This window comes from Lissotriton helveticus, chromosome 7, assembly GCF_964261635.1.
Source record: "Lissotriton helveticus chromosome 7, aLisHel1.1, whole genome shotgun sequence".
Taxonomy (NCBI): domain Eukaryota; kingdom Metazoa; phylum Chordata; class Amphibia; order Caudata; family Salamandridae; genus Lissotriton; species Lissotriton helveticus.
Window position 1 is genome coordinate 86240062 of NC_136068.1, and position 12017 is coordinate 86252078.

Here is a 12017-nt window from a genome sequence, read left to right on the forward strand (position 1 = left end):
GTGGCAAAAATGCCAAGAGTACAGACAGGGAGAATACTCACCCTTGCCTCCTTGCCGTCCTTCATTTTCAGGGGTCCTTCCTTGAGCAGCTGCCGGATATTGTGAGGCGCGACCCCGGAGATGGGGCAGGTGAGGTCCAGGGTTGTATAGGCTTTCAGCTTCTGTGGAGGGATGGGAAGAACATGGTTATGGCTGAGCTGAAGAGGAGCAGCAATGTATCTACTTCTTGGAGACAAATGATAATCTTTTAATTTCAGGGAGTTGTTGAGCCTGTTTTATCAAAGTTTACATAATTAATCACTTTAAGGTCATTAACTGTGAAGGCATCAGGGACTCATGCTATGCAATGCTGCTTCCTGTCATGTCGGTGGGGTTAAGATGTGTCCAGTTCCACTTCCTGTGATGGCATCAGTGCCTCAGCTCGCATGACATCACTTATTTTCATATTGGGAGGACAAAAAGCCATGAACCCTGCATACCTCCTCTTTCTTTCATAGATCACAACCTCTCCTTCTTTTAAACTATGTACCTGCAACTAAACAGTGCCAAACCTCATTTCCCTCATCTATTAATCCCACCATCCATCTGCATGAACTTGCCTACCTCATCACTAAGATCACACCTAACTCCTATTAACTTAACCTTCCACAAAGAAATAAGAGTAAATACATAGGATGATTTAATTGATAGCATAACAGTCATCCTCCAAACCAATGGATTAACCACTAACTTTGAGTTGCTGGGTTGAATGCTGCGTGCTGGATAGCGCTTCAAGGCCTCATTTGGGTAGTAAGCGCTATATAAATGCAACTAAAGTTACAATTACAATGATGGCATTTGTATGCTCCTTTTAATAAGGACACCAAAGAATAAGGAGAAAAAACACAAGCTCTTCCTCCCACCCTTGCTTACATTCTCAATCTTTTGAGTCCACCAGCATTATATTTTGGGCCCAAGGCTCCCCATCCATAAACAGTTAGTGTCAGGACCTTGCCATGTCTTCACAACCCAGTCCCATAATGATGTAGATGCTATTTCATTCCAACTTCAGATTCCCCTGGTCTGCCTCCATTATACTATATTTTATTTTATTTGCTTTTATATAGTGCTCCAGACTCCTAACAAAGTGCCAAAGGACATTAAGGGACAAATAGACTACTACCCCACAAGGGAAAACTATGGACCCACACCCCTATTGAGATCCAAAAGTACATTAAAGAGCTAATAGCACTTGCCCATGGGGGGAGCCTTGCAATGTGCCTATGCTTGGAGTGTTTTGTTGTCATGTGTGACTGACCAGAGTGATGCTCTTAACTTGATATAATTTGCTCCTTCTGTGTAGTTGTGTAAAAGGTAGTAAAGGATAAAAGACCATCATTTTACATTTATGCATTCATTGCTGTGTTTGCTTGGAATAGTGTGGTTTCTGAGTGTGGGATATATGGGAATTGTTCGGCTGTGTCTCCCCCCTCCCACATCCCCTATCCCTGGCTCCTTCACCTTCTCAATTTCCTCTGATCCTGGCTCCAGGATGTCATATGCCCCGATGCGGTCCATGGTGGCGCGAAGCTTGTCGTAGTCTTCACCACGCTGCATCTGGGTGTTGACGTTTTGTAGAAATTGTTCTACGGAGGACACCTGAGGTGGTCCAAAGAGTGAGATGGAAGGAGAAAAATCACATTTTTGGTATAAACACCTATTCACCCTCCCTTTCCCCTTTTTTTGCTTTGTTTACTAAAACACTATTTACTGATACAAAATGGTGGATTGTACAGGGCGCCACTAGGTCCACTCACGGTATACTGAAACATGTTTATTTTGTAGGTTTGTATTGCTTAATTAATTGCTTCTAGGTGCATGAGAAACCCACCTTCACAGTTCGGAAGTCATGCTTAGCACACAGAATAGCAGAAGATACAACTACACTACACATCACTTTTTTTCTAGTTTTGAGAAAGATTAATCATTATGATGAGACACCACTTGGATAAATTGCTTATTACACAAAATACCACAGTGATCAGATTAGTGAGACATCAGGTATAATTCCAGCAGAAGAATAGATACATGATAATGAGGGGTGACAAGTCCATGAGTGGTTGGGTGTATGGGGAGTAGAGGTTTTACTAGTATTGGAATAAGTGTCTAAAGTTTACTCTTGAAGATCATGAGGGACAGAGCAAGAGGGATGAAGCATTGCAGATGTCTGAGAGGAGCTTGTTCCAGAGGTGAGAAACAACCACTGTGAATCTCCTGTATCCTCTGATCATGTTCTTGGATCTTTGCAAGATTAACTTTCTCAATCCTGGTGAGTTGATTGGGTGGGTTGATTAGTATGTTTTTTATTTGGCCTTAAAGGTATGTGGGGGAAGAACATTCCAAGGACTTTTAAACCAGAAGAAGAGGATGTTCAATAAGATTCTTCACTACACAAGGAACTGCTGGATGTGTTTTAGCTGGGCTGCCACAGATGGTCATTATTTACTTCCGAAGATGAGGCGGCCAGTCTTGAAGAGGGACCTGGGCCAAAATGTCAATTTGGAGGAAAGATATGTGGAATTTTTACATTGTGATGTATCATTACACAAAGTGACAGTGTCTATTTCATAAATGAGGGAAGAGCTGATGGATAATGGTTGCCTCTTATAAAAAAAAACAAGGCTGTGTGTGGGCTCCCTATTGGAGCCCTAGCAGTTGGAGCACAATCACTGTGCATTGCAGGAAGCCTTCCGGCAAAGGTCTCTCATCATGATTAAAATAGAGGCCGCTCGTTTGATTGCCTGGTCTTCAATTCTGCCCTTAGGGCAGAATAATTTTGGGGAAGATGGGAAGGCACATTTACTATTCTCAATCCAGTCCCAAGAATTTTCAGGGAAAGCTAATATTTAACAGCACAAAAAGATGTAACATTAAAGTTTCCCATGCATTTTAAAGAAAGGTTGAAAAGTTGTAATTTAGCAGTGCCAGCAAGTGCGGATCTAAAGGAGACACTCAAGGCAAAAATCTGTGAATATCAGGTCAAGCGCAGTGGCAATCTGAGCCCAACAGTAAGGGTATCTGTCAAAGTCAAGGCAACATGTCAGGAACACCCATGGGCTAGAAGGTCAGAGGTGCTGAGAAATGATGGTCCAAGTTCAGATGTGAGCCTCACTGACCATTCAGTTTGCTTCTTAACCAATCATCCAAATATGGTTATAAGGAGAATATGCACCAGCATCTATCGCCCTTGAGTATCACTCCTGCGCTTCACATACAGGCTCAACAACTAGTTTGTCACAATACGTAGAGAGCTCCCATCCAAAACTCATGCACGACACCCAAAATAAATTCCCATATAGGACACTCTAAAGCTGCACGCTGCCAACCGTGCACAACAAAAAGGTTAGCTTCTCCATGACAACCTGGAAGACCTTCAGGACCTCATCAGGGGTACAATGCTCTGTATAACTGCTACAACCCAAAATTATTGTTGCCCTGGGTGTACCCATGGTGATTTTCCAGTAAATATAGAGTCTCTAAGGTATATTCCTCTGAGAGCCCAAACATACGTTTTCATGTTTTTCAGAGAAAAAATCCTTCTGCCTGCATTAGCACTCCTTACAGTTACTACTCTCCTCTTCCTCTCGTCTAATATTTTAGCGGTTAAAGTGAAATGATCTGGGGGGTTTAGCACATGCAGAGTAAGAGGGTGTCCTTGTCTGAGGAGAGAAGGGCACAGTCCTTACGATAGTTTTTGCTGTCTCTCTAGAAACAACGAACTGAGCTCTGCACAGACTGTGGTACCATCCATGCTGAGACCGCATCCCCGGTTCACTTCTGCGACTCTCCTACTGGACTATGAGAACCCTCTCCCTTCATGAGGGGTTTCCAGGGTGGGGGAGGTGTTTGCTAGAAGGAGCAGCAAATACACAACTGGTGGGAGACTAGTGACCCACACCATCAGTTGAAGGCCCAGTATGCAAACATATGGATGGCTTCTTCTTAAGTGAACTTCAGTTTAAGCAGGTTGCATGCAAGGCACTGACAGCTTGGGGTCTACATGCAAGTCGATTTGGGACTCATTCATTCAGAATAGCCGCAGCATTGACATAAGCAGGGTATGGCATGAAGGAAAGAGGTATCATAAGATTGGGCCAATAGCACTTAAGAGCGTGCAAAGTATGGTCGGATATGTCGCCGAGAGGTTGAACCATGAGGATTAAACACCTGACAGCAGAGGGAGTCTCTAGTGAAAGACCGGTTCTGCTGTTGGTTGTTTAATTCCCACTGTACAAGGACACAATGTCCTGAGGATGGTCTCAAGAATTGCTTCCTTCTGAGATCAAAACATCAACAACTTTGCTAAATCAGCCCATGAAAATTGTATTTGATGCTTTGTATTTGGTAACACAGAGAATTTACGCTTGGGCTTTGTGGATGTTACACCATGCAAGGATTCTTCAACAAACTATTGTTTTAGAACAACTGTTTTGGCTTTTTTGGTGCATCATGTCTGTGAAAATTATTTCATGCTTGTTCAGTTCAGCATTGAAAAAAACTAAACTGTAATTACCATGTGTTGAAAAATCATCCGCCATTATGTGAATATTGAAAAAAACATGTGTGCAAAATACATTCCTCTATTTATTTTACACACAGTGTGCCTTCTCATATAGATTTCAAATATTCCATACATTTTATGATCAAACTTCTACTGTATACAATTTGAGTGTGAAATAGATTCTGGGTGACCAATCCATTGAATTTCATATTCCATCATACAAAATAATAACTTCAGAAGTTTCTTTGTTTATGTTTTATCTGTAGATATAACATCTCCTGAGGGACTTTAAGGTTGCCCATGTAGCCATGTAGGCAAGCACTTCAGTGTCTCACCTAGGAGCAGTAAGCGCTATGTAAAGATTGCAATACTTTATAAAGAGTGGTCCATGACTCTAATGAGGTTGGACTTGTTGTCCAGCGATGCAATATATATTTTTGAATTCAACTATTGAGTTACTTCACCAGTGTGTGGTGAGGCCATATTGAAGAAACTAAAGCATGTTTAGTTTTGCCAAGACACCATCCTCAAAGAGCAGAGAGGTTCTGCTGTAAACCCCTGCAGAAGAATTGTAAGTGATAACTTTGTCAACACAGGTGCAACCCTGGATCACCAGCTACTCTCCTTATACATTCTATTAAGATAAGGAAGAGAATTAACGTGAAACACTTCACCAGAAAACAAAGATTGCTCTGTGGCTCTGAGACTAGAGTGAGAGTATTCCTCGTAGGTAAAGAAGATGACAATGGTTAGTCTAGTTGCGTCTAGTACAACATTGTACCCATAAACATATTATCCATTTTAGACTACTGACACAAATTATTTCTGCCTCAACTAAACCTGGATTTAGATAACCGGGCAAAAAAAATGGCTACCTTGTAGACTCCAAATTTAGTATGGCTCTTTATTCTCCTTTATGTAAGACCAGATTAAAAGAGGACACACTTCATGAAAGAGTGGTTGTGACACTGTTTAATGGATTGGGTTTGGTCAGTCTCCGCTGGATTTGTTCCAAGAGAGGCAGTGTCTAAGGCTGATCGGGATCCGATTACTCTAGAAGGCTTAGCATTCCTTGAAGGCAAATTCTGGCAAATAGCCTCTAGAGAAAGGGTCATCTATAGAAGTGTGGATGATTGTACCATGCTCTGTGGGATCTCTGCCCCAGATTTTTGGTGGCAACAGCCTCTCACACAAAGTTTGGGAGGTTATGGAATCCTCAAGGGGTGATATTCTTACTGTGTTGGTCAGCCCCTACCTGTAGGAGGGGCTCCCAGGCTGAAGAGTGTACCCTAAGGTTTCCTTGGGTTTGTTGAGATCCTGCTCGACTTAGTACCTGGTTCCTTAGGATGGGAAAGGCCCTCTGGGATTCTCTTTGTCAGTAGAATCAGAGAGCCATTACTTTGTGGTTCATCCCCTTACTGTTGCCCACCTTCACAAGTGGTTACAGGGTCCCTGTATGGGGATGCTCAAGAAGCTCTGCTGTGCTGTTTAATGTCTTCCACTTGGGTGGACTCCCAGCCTCTACAAGGGGCTCTTTGAAAGATACCTCTGTGAGAGTTCCTAAATGTATTATTAGAAAGCTGCTCAGCACATCCCTCTTGGCTTGGACCACATGTGATTGAGAAGGACCAAGCAAGGATGGATGTGCCTTGATTGGAGTACTTCAGAGTGTTATTACCATGCTGTTCAGCACCTCTATGGTGACTGAATTCTCTGGCTGAGGAGTACTCTTTTTTGGAGTTCCTGAGTGGCTCTGGGTCTCCATGGAGCTGGTTCCTCAGACCCCTGAGGGGGAGGTTTTGCTATGTGGTTCAGGTAACCAGGTCACTGGCTGGTTGATGATACTCCTCCCCCCCCGTACTTAATTATTTTTAGTACCTTCTGGTTAGTGGAGGCAGGTTGTAAAGGCAGTCTTTTAGTCAATATTTTAGAGAACATCCCTCTTGCCTAGGTCCTCAGTTATTTGATGAGGCACCTCCTTCAGGATGCCCTTACTATGCTCTTCAAAAACAACAGCTGATGGACAGAATGCAGAACAATGTCATACATTCACCCCAGTACAGAGATCTGGGCCTAAATCCATCGTTTTTTTGCCCACTACGTCACCCCAGTTTGGACTCAGCCATATGCAAATCAGTCTTGACGCTGTGCCCCATGGAAACAGTCCAGCCCGAACTGCCAAGCCAGGTCCTCCCTGGACTGGAAACAAGCATCCTAGGACCGGTTTCGGGCTTTCAGTCCACATCAGCCTGGATTGCTTGATTCCAGTGGCATGGAGAGCACGGGACTCACGTCTGAGCATACCCATCCCACTCGGGGTGACAAACGCAAAAACAACAGTTGATGGACAGAATGAAGAACAATGTCATACATTCACCCCAGTACAGAGATCTGGGCCTAAATCCATCGTCTAACTATGCTCTTCAGCATATCCAAATGGTTGGGATCTTAGACTGAGAAGTCTCTGTGCATTCCATCTCTGGGGTTCTCAAAAGGAGTTCTTACTAAGTGGTTCAGTGGATCTATTATGGCTAATTCCTCAGGTGGATGCTTTAAAGGAGGTTAGTGGTTCCATATGGAGCTCTTACCATGTTGTTCAGTGCCTCCCTGGTGGCTGGGTCCTCGGTCCGCTTCAGGATAGCTTTTAGCAGCAGCGAGTACTTGGTGATCCGCTGATGAGGTCTCATGAGCATGTCACTCAGGCGCAGACGATGAGACTGTTTATGTTTCTCAACCCACTAAGAACAAAGAGCACAAGAATGTGACGGAGAATCATGACTATAGAGCCCTTTGGACAATCACGTGGCACCACAATAATATCACATACTCATTCAGGTGAGCACTTTGCTGGTGGACTATCAAAACAGAATCCCTTAATCAGGATTCTTGGTCTTTGGATAAGCTATGGTAGGAGACACACCAGGATTCTATCCTAAAAACAATCCTCTCCTTAGAAACCAGACACCCGTTTATCCCTTGGGACCTTGTCTCACTGGGACTTGTGTTTGAAATATGATTCTGCCTACCCCTGGAACCCAATTTTCTGCTAGGCCATCTCCTTCCATTTAGCCCTCATCCCAAAATGGTGCCCTGATGTCACATCTGTCTTTTCCTTCATTTAGGTTTGTTTTTGGGTCACCATGGCTCTACAATTAAGTGACCTAAATCATCCACCAAAGACAATGTGATCAATGTCCCACATTTCTGAATTGTGTTCTGCTTTCACAAACCTAACTCTGGGCGTATCTTCCTCAGGAGTACTGTTCTTCTATACCATTCCACCAAACCACCCAGAGAAGGTGTGGAGGTCTTCAGATACTCACCGACACAAAGACTCTGAAAAGCTCATTGTCTTTATACTGGACCCGGGCAAATTCCATCTTCTTCTTCACCTCCAGGCAATAGTGGGTGTAGGCTTTGAAGCGCTCTGGGAACTGATGCAATAGATGAAAAGGTGTTAGGAAGTTAGGGGAGGCAAAGTCCACCACTGAATTAAAGAACTTACGACAAGATGTGTGAGGGAAGGAAGACTACCATTGTAGATATAAAGGAGTGGTGGGGCTTTGAGGTGGTGGAAGTAGGGAGTTGGGGAGGGTTAGATGTCCGAGAAAAGTGGAATAAACAAGAGGAGGGAACTACAAAACGTGAGGAAGGCTCGAGGTTGTGAGAGTCATGATTAAGGTAACAAGTGGGTGATTAGTCTGAGAAAGGTATAGGGTTTGCAGGAAGTGGGAACAGATAGAGGATATAAGACGCATAAGTGAATAAATTGTTTGGATAAAGTTATGAGAGACTGGAACCAAAATGGAGGGTTATAGGAGCTTTGATGTAGGTAAGACACATTGGGGTTCTGATGGCAGGCAGCATGGTACTGCTCTGTGATACAGTGTTGTGCATTCTTCTGGTGGGAAGGCTGGGAAACGTTTCATTGGGATTTCATCACTTCCCTTTCAACACTGGCACCTCACCCAGACTTCAATTCTGAGTGCAACATATCATTGAAGCCTCAAGACCGCATGATACATGGAAACCCTCATAAAAAAGTATGTGGTTAACAGTCATCCTGTCACCCTTTCCCAAATGCACTGCATGAAACCTATGTGGTTAATCACTAGCTCCCCCCGCCAAGTCCCAACTTATTATGCAGAAGCTTAGTGATTGCCCATGCCCGTTCGATCAGTGTCCTCTGGGCCAGATTCATAATCTGGTAGCAAAGTGGCAGCAGTCTCCTGTAACCCCTGGAACCACACGTCCCAGACTCACCGTCTGAAAGCCCTCCTGGAAGCTCATTGGGTCAAAGGGTTGCCGGGTTCTCCTTGCCTCTTCCAGCACTGGGGAGATGACCTCCTGCCAGAAAGATCTGTGAGCACGAATGATGTGGGCGATGTTGCTGAATAAATTCTCCGGGTGGATCTATGCAGGTCAACAAATGAGAAATTTCAACTTATTTCACATTTTATTAATTTGAGCTAGCTCAACCACTGAGGTGCAATCAGTAAGATGCTGTGAACCTCTCCCCATATTCTTCTGTTACTTACTTTACTACCACATCCTCTCGGTTTCTTCTACTTGCCTCCCTCTGTCACAGATCACTTTTTAAAACCCCACATTTCCAGTGCAAATGCTCCATTTGCCCATCTCAAAGTTCCTGGTGAGAGTGATGTTGAGGGCAGATGAAAGCTGCCTATGTTACTGCCTCTAAATGTCAGTGAACATCGCCTCTGTATTACGTCGCTATCTGTATATTTACTCTTTTGCTGCACTTGTTCGCCACAATCTTTGAGGCTTTTTCTTAATCGCTCATAGATGCTGGCCCTGCCACTTCTGAGGGGATTACAGATCCATAAATGTATCACCCTTCCTGGTCCTCCACGCGCCTAGCCTCATGGCTCCCTGCCCATAGCTACGGCTGGGCTACAATGTGGTCCACTCATTCCACTACTGACCCCAATGTACACCTACAGCTGTAACATACCTCCCCTATCCCCAAGACACCACATACCTCAGTTAGGAAATTGGCATCATGAAGGTTGAGCAGGGTGCAGATCACAAGCTACAGGAGACATGAAAACAAATGCATTCAGTCACTTTGTTTAACCCACACATTGTATTACTCTATTTCATATAATGGACTGGGGGCTGGTGACATCAGAGAAGGTCATGTTGGTTTCCAAATCCAGAATTTCAATTTAGAAATATGACTGGTCAGTTTGCATGTTTTGGCCATTCCAAGATGGTACTGAACATCTCAGACATTTGAGCCCTTCAGGATTGTTGTGGGAATACTCAGTCGTCCACCGCTCTGGTGCTCCGCCCATAAGTACCTTCTTTGATAGAAGGGTATGCCTTCAGGGCACAGGCCAGGTATCCCCACCATTACACGTCAATCAATTAAGAAGCTTGGATTAGTGGCTTCACTGAGAATTAAGATTGGTTTAAACAAGTAATGAAGGCTAGTTTCCGACAATCGCAGACTTTTGTCGGCTGGATGGTTGTTTGACTGAAACAGCAATGCAGACACATTAACAAAAATGTACACAATTTGTTTCATCAGGGCTGCCTTTCTAGACCCTCACAAATTGTTTTAAGGAGTTGTAAGCACAAAGGTTATTTGTAGCTTGGGCGGCCCAAGAAAGAATTTTGCAGGTTGTCATTTTATACCATGAAGTACAACCATGTACACAAAAAGTACTTTCTTTGTACATGCCCTTGTTCGCACTCTGCACTGCCCTGAAAGCTACCATAGTTGTCATTTTATCTGTACTATAGTTAAAGTTCCAGTAAAAAGTATACTAACTTACAATGCTCTTTTTGTATCAGATATAAGCAAACAACCTCTTACTAAAAGTTCTTTACAAAACACACACAACTTAAGAATTAGATACATTATGTGCTATGTGCCTGTGTTTAACTGAAATATGAATAAATAAAGTTGACAAAAAAAATTAGAAACATTAATCACAGTGGAATAAATTGGAGGAAGACTCATTAAAAAAATTTAAGGCCTATTTTATTGCATTTCTGGATAAGAGTGATAAGGAGGGAAGTTTAATGATAGTCTGGGAGACACAGGCCTGTATGCTCTGTCAGTTTAATAGGAATTGTTCCACAATGTATTTTGAGGAGGGCAAGAGCCGATCCTGGCACCATGGTGTTTAGGTGGAGACGACATAATGCAATGTCGGCCCCCGGGATAAGTGAAGCTCGCAGACCTGGCTTCCCCCGGGGTGCTTTGTGCAGAGCCAATAGGACAGGGTGGGGGATAGACCAAGTTAGGGGAAAGAGGCGAGTTTTAGGTAGGGTATAAAGGTGTCAGGGAAGGAGTATCCAGCCTCTTCCTGACACCTAAACCCCACTCGGCCGGGAGACAGGTTTTTAGGCTTCCCACCCACCCTACATGTTGTAGGAGAAGGGGTGATAAATGCATTGTGGTGCCTGTTTTGGACAGGTCGTAGGTGGTATTTTGGAGGGTGGGGAATCACATACAGGCATATCCACCCCTCGAGGGCGGGAAGGAAGAGGGCATAGGGAACTGAAGGTGGTGCGCAGGATGCGACGAGCAAGGGAAGGATCTTCAAGGGAGGATGTTTGGAGGGCAAGTGAAAGAAAGTTTGGGTAGATGGAATGAGGTTAGTGATTGAGAGGGGGAAGAGTGAACAAATGATATGCAGGCACATGCATCAATGTTGGCTTTTGCGATTTCTTAATTGCGATTTTTAAGGAATCGCAATTAAGGAATCGCAAAAGCCAAAGCATGTAGAAATCGCTTAAAAAATAGTGATTTCTAAACATTCCTTAATTGCGACTCGTGCCCATAGGAATGAATGGGAAGACATTCTCAATTTGTGATTCTCAATTAGAGAATCGCAAATTGAGAATTCAATTTCAAGGGTGCCAGGGTGTCAAAAGGACACCCTGTTGCACCCCTGAAATATGCATATGAGTACATCTTGCACACACACACATGCCCCATGTGTGTGTAAAATGGAACTTTAAAAAATGCACTTTAGTTTTTTTTTTTTTTGGTTGGGGGAGAGGGTTCCTTACTTGATTTCTTCTTCTATTCCTTGGTTTTTATTATGATGTGTATACACTACACTGCAATGTTTGGTGGCGCTCTCCTGATTGTGGAGAACCACGCCTTTTGCTCTGCTTTCACTCAAATGAAAATAAAAAATTTGTTGTGAAAAAAAAAAAAAAAAAAATGCACTTTAGTGCATTTTTCAAAGTTTTTGCAAATTACCATGAAGTTCAACTTCATGGTAATTTACGCCCCCTAGTAGCGAAATCGCTACTTTAAAGTGGTTCCTGCATTGCATTTAAGGAATCGCAAAATGCAACTCCTAAAATGCAATCGCAATTTCAGAACTAGCAAGTAATTGCGAATTCTCAAATTGCGAGGGCCTTAACCCTGGATGCATCGCAAAAGCTAATTTTGCGATCGCAACCGGCCGATTTTTGCGAATTGCACCGTTTG

General features: G+C 43.5%; 1 protein-coding gene across 3 annotated transcripts in view; it reads right to left on the bottom strand.

The window, feature by feature from the left end:
- LOC144768144 (pleckstrin homology domain-containing family G member 6-like) overlaps positions 1 to 12017 on the bottom strand; it is a 191000-nt gene that overhangs the window by 37966 nt on the left and 141017 nt on the right. For all 3 annotated transcript variants that reach the window (XR_013598486.1, XM_078651579.1, XM_078651580.1), the window contains exons 6-11: positions 9543 to 9593; positions 8804 to 8953; positions 7864 to 7974; positions 7129 to 7278; positions 1501 to 1638; positions 42 to 161 (exon numbers count right to left, since the gene is read on the bottom strand). Coding sequence is in view for 2 of the 3 variants with exons in the window: in XM_078651579.1 (XP_078507705.1) it covers positions 42 to 161; positions 1501 to 1638; positions 7129 to 7278; positions 7864 to 7974; positions 8804 to 8953; positions 9543 to 9593 (720 nt within the window). In the remaining variant the exon portion in view is untranslated. The remainder of the gene's footprint in view (positions 1 to 41; positions 162 to 1500; positions 1639 to 7128; positions 7279 to 7863; positions 7975 to 8803; positions 8954 to 9542; positions 9594 to 12017) is intronic.